Source organism: Lates calcarifer, unplaced genomic scaffold, assembly GCF_001640805.2.
Source record: "Lates calcarifer isolate ASB-BC8 unplaced genomic scaffold, TLL_Latcal_v3 _unitig_4112_quiver_405, whole genome shotgun sequence".
In the NCBI taxonomy this organism is placed as follows: domain Eukaryota; kingdom Metazoa; phylum Chordata; class Actinopteri; family Centropomidae; genus Lates; species Lates calcarifer.
Window position 1 is genome coordinate 330,631 of NW_026116709.1, and position 19,112 is coordinate 349,742.

At 39.1% G+C, this 19,112-nt stretch overlaps 1 protein-coding gene across 3 annotated transcripts in view; it reads right to left on the reverse strand.

Moving 5' to 3' along the window:
* gabbr1b (gamma-aminobutyric acid (GABA) B receptor, 1b) overlaps positions 1-19,112 on the reverse strand; it is a 136,326-nt gene that overhangs the window by 17,878 nt on the left and 99,336 nt on the right. For 2 of the 3 annotated variants that reach the window (XM_018695492.2, XM_018695494.2), the window contains 6 exons: positions 15,853-15,930; positions 9,641-9,791; positions 7,796-7,928; positions 6,080-6,196; positions 4,393-4,503; positions 1,581-1,674 (listed from right to left, as the gene is read on the reverse strand). In XM_018695492.2, coding sequence (XP_018551008.1) covers positions 1,581-1,674; positions 4,393-4,503; positions 6,080-6,196; positions 7,796-7,928; positions 9,641-9,791; positions 15,853-15,930 — 684 coding nt within the window. The remainder of the gene's footprint in view (positions 1-1,580; positions 1,675-4,392; positions 4,504-6,079; positions 6,197-7,795; positions 7,929-9,640; positions 9,792-15,852; positions 15,931-19,112) is intronic. The other variant, XM_018695493.2, reaches the window with a different exon arrangement.

Below are 19,112 nucleotides of genomic sequence, written 5' to 3' on the forward strand. Positions count from 1 at the left end.
AGTGGAATCATGGCAATGTTAATGCTGAAATGGGTTTTTCTTAGTTGAGTTTCAGGTGAAACACCAGGAAGCTGTTTTCACCATTGAATGATCAGCACTGAGGGGTGCAGGTCCAGGCTTGCTGCTGTCTTTTCTACTTACTGCACCTTCAGTCTTCACTACCAAGATGACGCTGCATGTTCACCAGAATTCATTCAAAGGTTAGATGTTTACATCCTTCAGCTGGTACTATGCTCACAGCAGCTTTTCTGACACTAATCAAGGCGAAATAATCACTCCTCATTGTGGAGGAACTTATCATTGAATTTATATATGAAACTGTATTGACTGACAATGTGTAATTTCTAAAAAAAAGATTAGAAAATGTAACATCACTTACAGCTAAGGTAGTAAAGATCAATGTTGTTGATAGGAAGAAGATTTATATTATGATGATCTCAATTAGTAAACTCACACCAACTCTTGTTTTTCAGGTGGTTCAATGGGATAAATCCAGAGAGAGGCTCCAAGACTGGACGTGGCAAAGTCACCCAGAAAAAGATGACATCAGTCAACCCTAATGTCTCCAGTTTACTAAAGAAATGAATGGACTTTGGGTGGGACTTTATATAAGTCAATGGACACACACCACACACACTGTTAGTCTCTTAACTCCACTCTAAGACAAGTCTAAATCACTCACTCTGTTTATTTGTTCTTCAGTGTCGTGGTTTTTTTTGTTTTTTTTTTAAATATTTCATAAGCTTAATAAATAATCATGGCTTAAAAAGACACTTTGAAGCTGCGTTATTTGTCTTAAAATTTAAAGTTTATCAAATCAAAAAAAAAAAAAAATCTGTAATCCTTTTTGTCAGCAGTTAATAATAATATATAGTATATGTATCTATTCTATTCTATATTGTACATGTACTGCATTTCACATTAAGATTAAGATTAAAAATCTGTAAAGTGCAAATAACAGTAATAAAGCGCTAATCCTTTCATCAGTATTTTACTGTAAAAGCAGAAAATATTTTGCTGTTTTTACAAAAACAGTACTAAACTGTAAATTTTAGCAACAGCAAGCTACCATTAAATTTATGGTAAGATAATGGCAACTGTGCTGCCAGTTGATTACTGTTATTTTACAGGAAAAATTTTAACAGTTTATGAAAGTTAAAGACTTTTCATGACTCAAGACTTGTTTGGGATTTATGAACAATTTCTTATTTTTCACTATAGATGTCATCGGCATTTAGTAATGTACCTGCCAATAGGCTATTAATCATGAAAAGGAATGTAACTTTATTTGATAGGACATGCAGGTGCACAACTCAAGTCTGCGCACATGCATAAGTAATGTACTGAAGTACTCAAGTGATGTTAAGCATCAAAGTTCATTCTTAACCTGAGAAACAGCAGCTGCTTTGAAGGTGATATGATGAAAATCCCCAGAGCAGAAGCTATAGGTTAGTTTTATTTGACAGAATACTAATGTCACTGAAAATACAGAACCTATTGTATAACATAGAAAGGAAGATGCAAAGAAATAAAGAATTGACAGAAATGACGATATAGGATTTAGTTGGTATTTCACTCACCCAACCAGGTGTTCATCTTTTCTGAGCTGCAGTGCTCCAGTAAAGGCTGAATTAAAACATCCAGGTCTCCTTTAGGGGCTTCTCTGGTGAATTTCTGATCACATTACATGAACACAGGTGAAAAACAATACAGAACAAGAAATCAGTTGAATAAAAATACATTTCCTCATATGAGTCTAATTTTATAGAAGTCTGTGGCTTCCAAAAAATTCATCCATTATCTATACCGCTTTTCCGTTATGGGTCACATCATCAAATTCATATTTAGTAGTCCTGCCACTAGCACACAGTAGAGCTCTAATCCTGGCTGGCATGTTCTCCACTTCTTTGACTTCTTTGGTTTATGCTTTGAAACAGACCTTTTGATAATCCACCACAGATTTTTCAATGGCCCTGGATGTGTGGCGAGGGGCATTATCTTGTTGAAACATTCAGTTTTGACCTCGATGGAACAGTGCACGTGCAGAAGGGAGCATGTGGGTTTTGAGAATGGCACAATACTTGGCAGAGTTCAATGTTCCATCACAGATAGTGAGATGACCAACACCAGCAGCACTCATGCATCCCCAAACCATGATACTGCCTCCACCATGCTTGACAGTAGGTACTGTACATGCCGGAGATGATGCTTGGCCTGGCCTTCTGCGTACCCTCACATTATCAGGAAGATAAAGCTGTAAACTGGACTCATCTGACCACAGAATCTTCTTCCAGTTCCTGGCTGTCCAGTTCTTGTGTGCTTGGGCCCAACAACGCCAGGCTAACCTCTGTCTCTCATTGATCAGGGGCTTCTTGACAGCCTTGTAGGACCTTAGCCATGATCTAAAAGTCAGCCATGTACAGTGCAGGTGGAACCGTGGACACCAGTTTGGTTTGACCACTGCTGCTGAAGCTCCTGTGATGTCATTCAGCGGTTTTCCCTGCACATGTGGATCAGGATGCGGTCATTTCTTGCTGAAGAAACCCTTGGACGCCCAGATCTTGGTTTGCCTTCCAAGCTGTTGGTTCGTCTGCATTTCTGCAGAGTGTATCCAACTGCTGAAGGACTGCATCTGCACTCCCTGGCTGTCTGGCAGCAGCTGTACCCTCCCTGGCTGAGAATCTGTATCTTCAGGCGTGTTTCCTGCATTAGGTTCCTTGTTTTAGCCATTTTTGTCTCTGAAGAACTTTCAAATGTGCTGGCTTTATATAGACATGAAGCACGGCAACAAAAAATGTGTCATTTAATAAAAAGCACGACCTTCATTAGTGAATCACTGGTACCAAAATTTCTTATGTAGTTTTATGGAACCAATCAATTTTAAGCTTTTAATGGCAGGATTTGTTTAGTATTTTGGCTGTGACTGTACTACAAGAAATTGCACATGAAGACCTAAGAGTGATTTTTAATGCAATGTTTCACAAATGCATGGGGTGTCTGAAAACTTTTTTCAACCATTCACACTAACATTCACACCTATGGGCACAGAAAAGTGTTTGCACTTGAAGCCAGAACCTTCTGTTGTGAGGTGACATTGCTAACCACTGCAACACCATGCTGCTCTCCAGTGTTAAAATGAAATACTTAAAATAAAAATTTCCATTTGAGTGAATATGATGTATGATAAAATTATAACAAAAAAGAGACATTATTTGCATATCTAAAAATGTGTCATTATTGGCAAAATGAAAACAAGCAACTGCTAAGTTAATTGACTAATTAGTTAACTATAGAAAATGAATTGTCAACAAATCTGATAACTAATTAACTGTGTAAGTCATTTATCAAGCAAATATATTAAATATTTACTGGGCCCAGCTTCTCAAATTTAAAGAATTTTAGGGCCAGAGCACCAGAGGTGCAAGGAACATATTGTTTTAGTAGAGATTATTAAGGGTCCAAGCCTGAGGGGGCTGAGGGCCACACATGCTCCCAGTACCAGTGGTGCTGGTCGTCTGTGCAGCAGCTTATTATGACCCATATTTAAGTTTTATTGTAAAGTGACATCTAGATGACTGTAGGAGGAGGTTGGGGTAGACAGCTTTTTCAGACACGAGACCACTGCTTTAACCCAAACCATGATCTTTTCATAAACTCAACTATGTATTTTTATGCCTAAACACAACCAAACTAAGACTGCTTAACACTGTTACCATGACAACGAAGGTCTGGTACACCACTGGTATGCTCCTGTGGGTCGTACCTGAGGGTAGGAACAAATTATCTACATGGTCGTTCAGGTTGGAGGACTTGTTGGATAATTTTCTGTGTACTCTTTGGTATAATATAAAATGGAAAATTCAATGTCAAATTGGCAGAACATACACAACTTCTACTTGAAAATGTATTTTCAATGTGGACTTTTAGGAAAATATAATGAGAATGACATTTATTTTCTCATGAAAAAATGGAAATGGCCTTTCATTGTCATTTTCAGAATGGCTCACTTCAGAGGCCTGAGTGAATCCTGTAATTATATAGTATATATTATCATTAGCCATGTGCTAAAATAACAACATAATTCCAGTTCAAATGTTTAGGTTGCACAGGTTTAAAACAATAATGAAAATTCAGTTTCTCATTCAATTCCATTGTATATTGAAAATGATTTGTTTGAATTTTCATTGTGGCAGTATTTCTTATTTTTTATTTTGTCATACATCATGTGTACAAAAATGGAAATTGAAATTTCACTTTGAATAAATGACTTCATTTTCATAATAGACAGCCACAAGCTTCCATAATTATCATCTTCCTTTATGACTTTTTCAGTTTTTTAATTATTTACATGCACCTAAGTAAGTCAGTAAGAAAATGAATGGGTGATCATACCTCAACTGTGATATGCAAAGGATCCACAATCTGCCAGATCATGAGAGACAGGATGTCAATGCCAAGTAGAACACCAACAGTAGCGTAGAGTTTCCATGGTTCCAGGTGCTGCTGGGAAACAGGGGGTGGTGGTCACTACACCAAAACAGCGAGGGATCAGGAAAAAGCACAAATCCTCTCTGATTTTGTGAGGGAGGGATTTATGAAGCCATAAATAGACTAACCTAAGCGGGATGAGAAAACAATGATCCATCACTAACTGAGGCCAATCCAATCTGCCCTCAAAGCATTGGGCCATGACAGGAAAAGAGACTGATGAGAGTGCTCCCTGATTCAGTCAGTAAATAAAGGTGTCCCTTTATGTATTCAACTTTAAAGAAAGAGATTTTGTGGAAACAGTTCCAACACTATAAAGTGGTTATTGATTTTGTTGCATTATTGCACAAGATCAAAGCTATTCAGCCAGAGTGAATATAAAAAAAGATACAGAGACAGCAGTGGGATCTAATCCTTCTCATCCTCGACACAGCTACAGCTACAGTAGTTATCCTTATCCCATGGCTGATATACTCTATCTCACCCCTTTAACACTGTATGTAACTCATGTTTGGCATCCTGCATCATGAAATGTGATCTCTACGTCTTTAAATGGGCTGAAGACTGGACTGAGATTCTTGATGTCTTGAAGTTGCCCAACCTAATTTTCGCCAAAGTTGGAGATGCTTTTGAGCAGTGCATGATTGATGTACATCTGCCAAACAAACCATTTAATCCTCATCCTTGAAGCCTCCTTTCTTGCAAAAACAAAACACACTTACATACTTCTGAGAAATAAATACATTTCATCTTTCACCTTTCACCTTATGGTCCTAGTGATGTGTCAGTTTTGCCCAAACCCCAAACTTTTTATCCCTCACCCTTACCCCACTAATCCCCCTCACCCTATTACTGGATTTACATTTACCACAAGATGTTAGCAGCAGTCCTTCTGTTGATCACTATGAACAGGTTTTGACTGTTTAATTTTTACAGATTTACAGATTTTACCACTGAAACACTCAATGGATGTACTGTGCTTCAATCATATTCTACACAAGCACATTGTTTGCAGAGGTGTCTTTGTTAAAAGTTTGAATTAAATTTTGAAGCAGCACTCTTCCCCCCTCAGAGAGATGGACTACAGCAGCTGCAGCATGGGCATTAAGTGAGTTAAAATGAACTCAGTTTGGACACAACCCTTGATACAATAATCCTGCCTGATAGGCTTTCTCCCAATAAGAATAGTAATAAATATTCAGTATTGGGCCATTCTTCCTCCTCTTGCCTTGCAGCAGGAGCATTCATTCTAACACGTCCTGTCTGACATAGGACTGAGGACCCAGGAGAGACAGGAGGGTGTAGTGAATGGAGAACTAAGGGAGGCTTTTTAAGACCAAAACCAATTGGAAGAATGGAAGACTGGCCAGGCAGCATAACAAATAGATGCTGTGCAATGCTCAAAGTTAGAGACAGGGCAAAGAGTCAATGTGCAAAGATAACACCTGACTGGGGAATACATCATCTCAAGCTATGGAGGTTGACCTCGAAAGGAATGATGATTATAAAGCCTAACCCTCTGTGGCTTGGCAGAGGAGCTTGTTCACTTCTAGCACATAAATCTACACCTTCAAATCTTTGTCATATTTACCTTCCTCTTATCCTTCTTCTCATCCTTCTTGGTGAATACCGTGTGGACCCACCAGATCTTGGTGAACATGCTGCCATATGCAAGGCTGAAACCCAGACCAAGCAGCCACAGGCGAAACTAGCAGAGTGGAAAAAAAGAGGAAGATTTCATAATTAAACTGACTAATATATCATATAGATTAATCAAATCAGCTCCTGAGTCATTCCCCATCAGCCCTGTTTAATAGCCTTTCAAAAATGACCTTGAAATTCCTTCTCTGAGACTGTTTATCTCTTACCCTATCTATTGTACAGAAATGATACTGTATGTCTATGCCTTTACTGTGGTGGACAAGAATTAACTGACAATCCCCGGGAGAGGTAAGAGCTAAAATTCTAATTCAGGGTGGATAAGGTTTTTAAGTAGAAGGATGATATCACTTTTTTTGCCTCTCCACTGAAATCAGATGGACAGTTGAGACACCAACTGGAGACTTAAAACTACAGAATATTTCTGGGATTTAAATTTAAGATTTTCTTAACCCTGTATGGAAGAGATTTGTTTTGGCTCCTACCTCCCTTCTGGGGGAATGTCACTTTCTATTAATTTAAAGTATTTAAAGTATTCATTTTTTTTGAGGAAAATACTTATCGGCAGAGCATCACTTTGCTCAGCCAGTCTCATAGATATTTTTTTCTGGAATCAGCTGGGACATTTATTGTTTTGTTTTGGTCATTTAATTTAGTATCCTAACCAGTTAGTAGGCAGTGATGTCTTTTTCCTGCCAATTCATAGATGCAGTTTGTAGTCTGCTAGCAAGCTATCCAGAAAGATGACACCCTCATTTTTAATTCCACCTCTAGGGCTCAGATTGGTCAATTTAGTCTCCAGAAAAAGATGTGGGGGAGTCAGATGTCTGGAACCAGGGTAGATGTGATGTTGCCATTCATACAGTTCAACTAAACCCCTATTCTGTCAGAAAGCAGAATTTGTACTTACTGCAAATAGAAATTATACTTTGACCAAGTTAACAAGCCTATTATTGTTGATATAGTATTGGTAGTGTGACATTTCCTTTTCAAATATGTCAGTATTAACAAACCAAGCTACAACTGTCTTCTTGGTGACTTCTACACAGGAATTCGCTAGCAGCATCCTCATCCTTCTTACGGTTCGTAGTTGCTGTGGAGATGGTAGCCGTGACATGTCAGTTAGATGACAGGCTGTCAATACCTCTAAACAGTATATTTCTACCCCCACTTAAGATGCCTGGTGCTGAAGTGTCCTGCACCTGAGGATATTGGATAATGTTAAGTGCTAAAAGGACATGAATGTCAAAATGTTTACTCATCACTTATTTAGTAGAGAGGTCTCTTTAAAGAGCATCTCTATCTGGACACCTTTCAGCATAATTTGAATAATTAAAAAATACTATCAATCAACAAACAAGGGTGTGATGATTTCATCTATAAAACAAGGCAGATAAACAGCTACTGAGCTCACATGTCAACAGATCCATCTCCATGACAACTGAGAAAACTCCATCTGCTAATGAAGACTGTGCAATATGTTTAAAAGCTTTGGAAAAAGCAGTTACATCAGTCAAATTGACAATGATGAAAATCATTACTTGCAGCCCTACTTCCCATAGCAGACTGATGTTCAGTTTTAGCAAGTTAGGGCTAGGTTTAAGTTTGAAACTAAACCACTGTGTTTGAAGCCACTTTCAAAGTGTACCTGGCAAACAACAGGGAACTGCCTCCTGTGGACATGAAGGCCATCGATGCCCAGAGGGAAGACAGCAGCCAGTGCCATCATGCAGCCCACTGCTGTCATGTTGTTAAGGTAGGGCTGAGAGTTCTGAATGTACCTGGAGCAAAGGCAGAAATACATACATTTATGGAGCTAACCATATGCAGATAGTACTTTCTGGTTCTTAAAGGAACAAGAGAGCCATTCAACTGTATCATTATTGCACACTACAATTTGAATGCCATGTATTTTCATTGCTTACACGTAAACTCCTGTCAGTGCTTGCATACCAGCTAACACACTTAGACCTTGCTCCAACTTTAACTGAAATTTCAACTGCTTTAATTACTTACTCCATATCTTCTTTCAGTCATTATGAATCAACTGACATTTTACTTGTTTTCATCTCTAACTCTTTAGCTGGCATTTCAACAGCTTTCAGTGCTATTGCTCCAACTGTTAAGAATAATAGTACTATACATGCGTGCATGCTTACCAAACAGAAAAACAAAAATGTTTAAAAAATTCAAGCTCAGGGTCATAGTGAAAAAATAGCACAGGTGTGCTACAATACATACAGAGGGATATTTGTGTCTGTCAAAGGCTCTATCTCCCAGTGCACATATAGACAGAAACACAAAGCTCCACTCTGTCATCTCCCTGTTTGTCCAGATTCTGTCAGGCAGTCCAGAATATCAGCTCTCTGGTAGGAATATAAACTACAGTAGGTCTGGATTCAACTATCTGCCTCAGACAGTATTAGGTGCAACATTCAGTTGTCATCTCATTACAATTTAAAAAATGAGATTAAAAGTTAAAAAAAATATTACCTAGCTCTTGATTTGCACAATTTTGTGCAATACACAGAAAAGCATTATGTATCCTCTGTTACTGAATAATTATGATACAGTACTCTATCTGTGTTGGTTTCCTAAGCAGGTAGTATACAATGTGTTTATCAGAGGTTTTTTCTCCTGAAAAAAACACCTGAAGGAGGAAGTGATGACTGTGAGCTGACTGTAATGGCCCAAACCACAATGACCAGCCGTAACCACTGCTGCAAATGGCCCCAAGGTGGATGCAACACAACCTCTATCAACCAACTCTTGCAGAAGGATGCCCTGCAGAGGGCACAAATGTGGGTCAGTGGCGTGAGGGGGGTGACAGTAGGGTGAGCAGGCCTACCGAGAGGCCCAGCTCTCTTTAGTCACTCCCTCAAAACTACCAGATCATGAGGTGCCACCCTAACACTGGACCCTCGAATAATACCCACAACCTGAGTCAGTGTTGGAGGCAGATCAGGTATCTCTGCCAATCCGCAGCCATCCTGTGCAGGCTGGAGGACCTCATGTCCCCCTGCCTATTTAGGTAAGTTACCAGTGTGGTATTGTCCAACTTCACCGTCATGTGACACAGTTGTGTGGCAAAGTAATGCAACACTAGAGAACTAGTGAAGGTATGTGACTTCTTCACTGATCCACTGGTCACACACAAAGCCTTCGTGTGGCAGCAGAGCATAATCGCCATGTGAGGCAAGTCAGCTACATGCACCATTCCTGCCACACATACAGGGGACTGCAGCATGCAGTCACTACTCCCTGATTGGGCTGTGAGCGCAAAGATCTGTGTCAGGGTTCTGAGGTGGTGCTTCGAAGGAGTTAACCAATAGTGACACCCATTAGGGGGCAGAACACACACAAAATAGAATCAGGTTGATGACATCTTCATATAACACATGATGATTCGAGCCACAGCTCATATAAAAATATTCATTCTTTCAACATTAAATTAACTTGATAATATTCGACTAGTAAAGATAAGCCTCTGTACCTGACATTGCTGTTGTAGATGTTGAAGGTGAGGCAGATTATTCCCAGCAGGATTCCCAACCCAGCAAAAACAGACACAGACACAAAGAGCTTCTGGGACAGGTAGCGAAACTCCTCAATAACCACCGTCTGGTCTGCAGGGGGTCCTGAGCCTGGAAAACACAGAGGACGTGATGAGAAGGATGAAGAGACTTCGTGAGGAGAGAAGATGAGTGAGAGAAGTCAAGGAAAACTTCTGAATTAGTAGAGCAGAAAAGCTCAATGTATCCACAGTGTTTGTTCTGACTGCCGGTCTAACTATCAGTGCAGTGTCCAGTTATGCCTCAGCCTCCAGTGTCCTATTAATGTTTGTAGTGAATCAAACACGGTGCATGGTTCCATTACCAAGGTTCATTTAACATTCAGACAGCTCAGGACTGAGGAAAACAAATGATACTTTTCAATTCTTGGTTCATTTCATTCTTTGATCTGTACTTTGTGTTATTCATGAGTCCTTTCCTGATTTTAAAAAGGAACATTAGTATGATGAAGTGCAAGGTCTGTTCAATGTGATGCACAAGGCTAAGTCAAATGAAACTGTACAAACCTGTCAAATCCACAATGGTATGTTCATCCGTGTAAAATGAAATTATCAGTTGTAATATAAATCTATAGGTTGTTTCACCCCAAAGATTATCTTATTATATCTTGTCTGAACAAAGCTGTAATGAGACCTCATAAATTCGCACAGGTAGAGAGCAATTAAAAAAAAACACAGGGAGCCATCTTACCTGTCAGAGAAGATAAGGTATACAATCCATCAAAATGATTGACAGTTTGACAGCTGTGACGTTCAACCCCGCTTATTATTTACCGGTGGCCAAAACGTTAAGATCAAGATAAAATTGGATCAAAACAAACTGGTACAATTTACCTACGGCAAGACTATCGTGATGCTTCACTTTAGACCAAAAACTTGAAGCTGCCGACTTATATAACCCATTTGTCGGCGTCATTCAGTATCGAGCATGTATGTATGTATATATGTGTGTGTGTGTGTGTGTATGTGTGTGTTTTATATATCTCACTCCAGTTAACTTTTGTTTGTCTAAAAAGCCTAAAAAGTCTTTGCACATGAGGTACATTTAACTAAATTTAGCTTTAATTTAAAGGGGATAGCCATTAATTATACACATAAATTTCACTTTACATGGGGAGAGGAGTAGTACTACTGTGAAATGTCCTTGTGATGCAATAGAAACTGTTCAGTGGTGAGAAGTGAGCTTACCAGACTTCTGTAGCCTGGTCCTCATCTCTGCTAGAGGCTATAGGTTCCAGGATACATTACTTGTTATAACATTAACACATCCAAATTTCTGACCAAACTCATGCTGGTCACGTTTCATTGTTGGTGATGTAAGCACTATGTTTTGACAAGGAAGAAGAATGTGTGGAATAAAAAAGACTCTGCATCTGCTGCATCGATTTTGATCCTTTTTTCCCTGACTATTTTTAGTCTGACTGTGTTACAAGAGTGTAATGCCAAATTGGTGGAGTATTCCAGTGCAGATGCATTACAGACACCCTTGTGTCAATAATGTTGTCAGTGATATCATATGTATTGTGTGATGTCTCTGACATACATGATGAACAAAAAATTAGTCATCAGGGAGACCTGGAGGGGTCAGAAGTTTGTCTTCTGCAGGACCTCATTATGTCTATGAAGGTTGACAGTCATGCAATACAGGAGACTGGTAAGAGAAGAGAGAAAGTTGTGTTTTCAAATGTATCATCACTATTGTGGACATTACCTAACACTTTCTGCTGCTCATAATCAACACACAGACAGCATATGTTAACACTTCCCTCTCTGTAACTGGGACACCAGGTATGGTGTTTGCAAAAGCAGAGCCTGTACAGAGGCTCGTCCTGCAAAGACTAGAACTCCTATTTTGCTATTGAAACACAGAAAATATTAGCACAAACTAATTTTATTGACAAGTAGCAAGTAGTTATAAGCTGAATCTTTAACGACAAATTATGAAATTGGAGCAGGAATATAATGAGATTTGGCTTCTATTAAATTTACTTTCCATTTACAACATGGGCTCTGCATCGTAGAGCATGTGTAAAAATAGGGGTATATTTGCTCAGTGTTGCCTACTTAGCCATGTTTTTAGAGCATCTGAAGCCTGAGCGCTCACAGAGAAGCCCCAGGCAATGCAGTGTAAGATCTGTGAGCCTTGGCATGTTTGAATGAGATGTTAATAGCAGCCATGTTGCTATGGAGTCTTAAGGTCAGAATAGTAACAGGAGCATCTTTTGCTTCACAAATGTGTTGCTATGGATGTTTGTAGGCAGTTGAGGATCTCATGTACCACACTTGCAGTCTGATGCAAAGGATGACTTTAAGAATCTTACTTCAAAAGCACACTGTTTGTTATTCACACGGCAGCTGTTTTTGATTCATGTCATATTCAGGGAACACAACATAAAAAAACTGCGAGGCAGATGGAGTCTTTAAAAATGGATAAAAATGATCCTTCATCAAGGTTACTTGAAAAAAATGTAAGATGTTACTTGTTACATGTTACTTACTTAATAATTACTCAACAGTAATAGTACAATAGTATTAGCCCGAATATAACAATATTGTTTTTTTCTGTAGATAACATCAGAAAAAGTGAGATCATATTATATAAATGAATGGGAATGGAACTAGTACTGCCTGTTCCTGTGTTGCAGAGTAAGCCTTTCACATTAAAGTACAGGTTCACAGCTTCTCAATTCAAATCACTAGTCAGGTGGCCAAGTGTACTTTAAAACATGTTTTGCTTGCTGTAATAATTCCTTCATCATCCAAATGGGATCCAAACATTGTTGATGATTAGGAGTCAGATGTGAGGTTTTACATCAAGGTAACATTTTTGACCTGTGTGTAAATTAGGAGAAAGGTCAGTAAGTCATTAGAAACTTTCTAAATCATCCACTAAGGATCCCAAGTGTTGCCTCAAAATTTAATGGGAATCTGGCCAGTAGCTGTCAAGGTATCTTGTTCTGGAGAAAAATATATTGCACTGCATTTACTATAAGAGAGCAATAACTCCTTTTCTGCAAATTGTAAAAACATCAAACTTAATAGGAATAGCAAAATATCACTACTGTACATGTTTTCAGTGGGCTGAGGTGATACATTGTCCAAATAATGCAATTTTTGCTATGCTAGAAGCTCTAGGAACAGCAGTGTCAGTATACTGATTGGTTGATCCACCACTTTGAACCAGACTGGGCTTTAGTGAAGTATTTGATATATACTACCATAGAATATTGTATACATACTGTGCAAATGAATCCTAATAACTTTGGTGACTTTTCCTCTAACACCACCATTTCTGTTTTTTAATGAAATGTCTCTTTACAATTACTGGATGAAATGCCTGGATGAATTTTATTTCAGACATTTACGTCACCTTCAAAATGAACTGTAATAATTATAGTGATGCCCTGACTTTTCATCTACTGGCATCATCAAGTTGAAATTTCAATTTATCCAATTGACTGTCAACATGTTAGCATGTAGACGTTAGCATCCAGCTTGTCTCTGTATGCCTCGGCATTTTCCATGAAATGTTTCTCAACCCGTCCACAACTGTAATGCTTTGTCAATAAAGCAAAGTTTTCTGTGGGAACGTATGGAACGAAAAACAAAGATTACACACTGTGCATGTGAGTAGGTATATGTGTTTGCAAAAGGCATATACAGAGTATACCTGTGTATGTGTGCGGGTTAAAGAAAAAGTGTGTGTGTGTGTGTGTGTGTGTGTGTGTGTGTACATGTGTGTGCATGCCCGTGTGTGTGTGTGTGTGTGTGTGTGTGTGTGTCTGCAAACGAGTGTCCTTTGGGAAAATGTGTTCTCCAACACTAATACCTCTCTCTGCCCTTGATGGTGGAATCGGGACAGTATGTTACCATGGTGACTGGCCCCATAATGGTTACCATGGCAATATGAGAGAGAGGCAGCGATGCAGCAGTGGTTGTCAAGGAGACCAAAAGAATAAGGGAGCAGAAGGGATGAGATTGTGAATAAATACTGTGAAATAAAAGTGACACAGAAAAGGAGAGAAGAGATGAAAGGGGTTAGAAAGATATAAACAGATGAGAAATTAAAGAAGCAATTAAGGAAGAATAGATTGTAAAGAAAATAAAGGATATAGTAAAGTAGAGAAGAAAGAAACAAGGTAAGACGAAGGCCAACAATGGGATTTGGAAGAGAGAACTAATATATTTTGAACTGAACCCTGATCTGTGACAGCATATAGCAGCCAATCTACAACAAGTCCTGATCACCTTGTGGCTATTTTAGGGATTCACCGTCAGGAAGGATGATGCTGACCAACCATACCAGGAGAGAGGAAGAAGGACATCTTGACACATGCCTCTGAGTGACTGACTGTCACACACATTTAACTAACTGGCTTGTTGTACAGTATCACACAGCTCATCCACTGTCTGAAAGCATCTGCTGACTTCCAAACACAGTCCAGATGGCCCAGACAGCCTCGCTGGAGGCAGCGTGACCACAGGGTTTAACACCAGATACACAGGAGGTTGATACTTCCTCTAGCCCTCCCTCAGGTCTTGTCATACCAGGAACAAAGAGTCTCTTGGATGACCTTGTATTTTTTTTTGGCTTGATTAAAAAAACTATTTTCTGACAAACATCCAGCAGTGCTTCTATCAGTGCTTACATCTTTTAAATGACAGTAGATGAGAATGACGTCAAACACCACTGGGGAACATTTCAACTTGGCTCGTGTCTTCACAGCTGAGATGTCAACACACACTTGAGAATCAGCAGCTTAGTTTTCAGAGGATTGGTGGGGAAAATGACTTGCTGTGATCATGGGATTATAGAACTTGACACCTACCTATCTTAAGCTTGGTCTGAATTACTGAAAGTTGATTTTCATTCCATACTGAAATGAATAGTAAGTTTGGTTGTGGAGAACGCAGGACAATAACACTGCAGGGTACGCTTCGGAAAATAATTAAGAGTCATGTCATAGTCACTTCTCTACAGAGAATATGTTCTCTTTTTAACACAAATATCTTGTATCTGATTTAAGTCAGTTCTACTTTGATTGCTGTTTAGTGACACTCAACACTTTCACAACACAAAAAAAATGGTAGAAACAATTACTTGATGGAATTAGTGCTGTGGGAATGTTTATCATACTTAATTCATCAAGACAACAGGTGAACAAAGAGGAAATGTTGAGATAATATTAAATGTGTATTAATACATATTAGTATATTAAAAATTAAGAATAAAAAAATGAAAAATGAAAAAAGTAAAATAAGGGCTCTTCTTTCTCTCCTGCTGAGGTAAATTTTGGACAACATTTATAAATTTGAGAATTAATAATAATGTGTAAGTGTAATATTATTTCCTTCACCACCTTGAATCAATCAATGTGATATAAAATTTTAGAATGACAGGAAATCAGCTGCACCTGAGACAATGCTCATGACAGTTGAACAAACAAGCAAACACAATAAACAACTGAAGGTCAATCCATATTTACGATCCCCTCTCTACCACCGTTGCATCACTTGATATTGTTTTGTATTTCACGGACTTACAACATCCGCTGTTAGATCTGCATCTTGTCAGTGCTCAGGGAGGCAGAACTGACATGGACGCACACAGAGCTCCCCTGTGTACTGATTAGGGAACACAATTTCATTCCTCAAAGTCAAGGTCATGGGGTCCAGTCCCATTACACCACCACAGAGATTGCTTTCTCCTGTTTTGTTTAGACTGTCAACTAGCATGTGCATTGATGTCATGGCTTTGAACTGGTTTTCATGTTTAATTAGTAAATGGAATGAAATTATTGTTCCATGCACACTGGTGCAATGCAGAGCTTAACTGTGGCTCTCTTTGCTGCTGAATAACTTGGTTGTCTGGTGAACTGCAAAAAGATAGCAGACACATTGCTACTTTCTACTTTCTAATAAAAACCCAACTGACTGATTGATGACCATTTGCAGCCAACCTTGTATGCAAAGAGTGGGAGAGTGAGGGCAATAAAGGAGGAAGGAAAGAGGAATTAGAAGGAGAGAAGGTGAGGCTGCAGGGTCAGAGAAAACTAAAGATTAGAAGATAGAAGGCATGCTACAGAGTGATAAAGAGAAAAATAGAGAGTATTAGGAAGATGAATGTCCCTCACCTATCCACTTGTCATTCCCATACCAGGACAGATTGCCTTTAGTGCTGTCGTAGTATCCGATCTTCTTATAGCTCCCTCCTGTGACAGAGAGAAAGAAGTGTAAGTGAAAGAGACAGAAGGTGAGAGGACTCTAATGTCTCCAAGTCTAATGGATGTTCAACCAGGTAAATTAGGTATCCAACCATATAACCAACTGATATGCCTGCATTAGCAGGGAATATCAAAAACTGTCAAGTAGGTAAAGCTGTCAGTAAATATCTGATACACCTATTTCAGAGAGCTGGTAATGCCAGAGAATTCCTGAGAATGTGGGTGAACTAAAGCAGTTCTGTAGGAAGAATGGTCCAGAATTCCTCCTGAGCATTGTGCAGGTCTAATCCACAGCTACTGGAAGAGCTTGGTTGAGGTTATTGCTGCCAATGGTTTGACTAAATTCAAGGGTTTGTTTACAATAAATACTCAAAAACTTTTAACTGCTCTATTAGTCTTGAGTCGTAGGCATCCCAGCCAATCAACATCAAAATCGGCTCTTCATCTCTCTTCACACCAACCAAGGTTATAAGGAACCATGCTTAATGACCAGCTATCCCTCTATGACCATGTTGCATCTGTCTCCCAGTTGTACTGCTTCACACTATACAACATAAGAAAAATCAGGCCTTACCTGTCTCAGTGCACCATTAAGGTCTTAGTACAGGGCATGGCTATCTCTCACCTCGACTACTGCAATACCCCTCTGGTAGGGCTCCTTTCACTAACAATCAAACTGTTGCAAATGGTTCAAAATGCATCAGAGTGCCTAGTCTTTGTTGAGCCTAAAAGGGCATATGTTGCTCTGCTGCTCATAGACCTCCCCTGGCTAACCAAAGCTGTACAAATCAAATTCAAGTCACTAATGCTGCCCACAGAGCAACCGCTGGGTCTGCACCCATCTACTTGAACTCAATCACACAGGCTTATAGTCATTCTCAGCCTCTGTGTTCCTCCAAGAATCATCATCTGGCACTGCCTGCATACTAGGCTTCCACAGTTCAGACTGTTCCTGTTTGTGGTTCCCAATGGTGGAAAGAGCTCAGAGTAGCAGCGTTCCGCTCTATTTTCAAGAGCCTCTTGAAGACTCATTTCTCCTGAGAGCACCTCCTCTCCTGAAACCTGTAACACCCTAACATGCTGAAACAGCATGTGTGGTACATTCCTTTAATTCATCTCCTTGCACTAATCGCCTTATAAATTTACTTCAAGGTCTACTGCACTGAAGCTTTAATGTTGTCTCTTACTTGTAAGTTTCTTTGAATAAAGGTGTCAGCTAAATGATTAAATGTAAATGTAACTGTGCCATTAGCACATTGTGTTGATCTATACTTGACTTAGATACAGATCAGATCATATTTGACTTTAAGTCAAATATGAGTTTGAGTAACAAATGGTTGGGAAATGAATGAAGATGTTTCATGTTTACTTGCTAAATTGGATGATGATTTGAGTGACAAAAAAATGAAACAGGACTCATGACATTTGCATCTTATCTGAACAGTTCAAGCCAAAGGGTGGCAAAGGGAAACCACTTGCCAACCAATGAAGAGTGTTAGATTCACACTGGTGCCCAGTAACTGCCATAGCAGTGTAGTATAGACAAGTATAGACAAAACTTAGGTCCTGAAACTGAAACACCTTGGATTCCAGCCATTATTAATAGTGTAATGGAAGGAGATGGAGTATGATCCGCCTGATGGAGTTCCTTTCCCAGTAGGTGAAAAGAAGTAGCTGTTGAAAACATGTGTCAGAAGGATATCCGTCTACATCCTACCCAGGACAACAGTGGAAGCTATCAGAATGCTAAACAAAAACTCCAGTCCCAAAAAGGTCAGCCTTCACTATTATAAAGGACATACTCCACATCAACAAGTACTGGCATGCCATTCATGGATCTGATAATTACTGTGGGTCTCTATTTACTGCAGGCCAGGTGTGGCTCTAACTATCAGGGGCATTAAAATACAGGAGAACACACCAGGGAATTGTTTTTTCAAAATGCTTAAAGTAAAAATTTTGACTTAAGTAAAAGATTTTTTTTTTTAAATCCTTCACTTTAGGAATAAACAATATTAGGGCAACCAGCTAATTAGCATTCAAGGTAATTAAATGCAATTTTAATGGCTACAGCATTATATTGTTTAAACACAGTAGTTTTAACCCTGACATAATGAACTGTGCAATCATGCAACCACCTTGAGTTTTTCCTTGGCATGAACACTCACAAGTCATACAGGTGGAAGTCTTCCCCATCTTAACTATTTACCCATATGAATAAAGAAATGCCACCATGAGGGAGAGTTTAAGGTCTCCACACGATGTGAAATCATGTTATCAGTAAAGTGAGGTCATTGTCCATAAACAGTTGAATGTACGTAAATGTTTCTATTATGCTCATGGCACTGATTGACTAATCACATTCTGAAGTCACATCATGTGTATGTAATACATTAAGATAATATTATTTATATATTTGTTCACTTTTGAAGTTTGTTTTGCAGCTGCATTTCAGAGCTCTGACTGGATTGTGTTGATCACTGTGTAGCGGTGTGGTAGAGGTGGACCAACTTCCACCTGACAGTAAAGGGTGCTCATGAACATATCTGTCATTTTCTGGTATTTAGCATCACTCTCCTGTAGGTCTCTCCTCCTTTTAATATACTCTCAGCCAAATCTTTTCAGTTTCTCTCTGTCTCCCTGTCACTGGTTCTGTCCATTTTTTTCTCCAGACTGCTCAGATACAGCACTCATATATGCATAATTTGAAATTGTGGACACACAAAGTGTGTATAAAAGGCTCAAAAAGTCAGCCAGAAGCCTCTAGCAGTCAGTGTCTATGAACCATTCTACCTGTATTAACATATGAGTTATATCTGGGGATGTTAACACAAAGGTGTGATTAGAATGCAGCTGGAATTGACCAGACCACATCTGGACGTGGTCACACTGTGGTCAGATCTCAGCCAAATGTAAATGCAGTCCATACAGCATGACCCCATTCTTAAGAAAAAAAAAAAAACTTAAGATCCAGATAGAATTTTGCCCATTGACTGCCCATCCATCAACAGATGGCATCATGTGTTCATTATATAGGTGAATGTGTTAACATGCTTATATTGATTCTTGACAAGGCATAGGGAGTAGGCCGATGCTGTATCACAAAACTGTCTTTAGAAAAGGATAAGTGTAGCCTTTCTTTGACCCAAAGAATGCTGCCTTTCACAGTG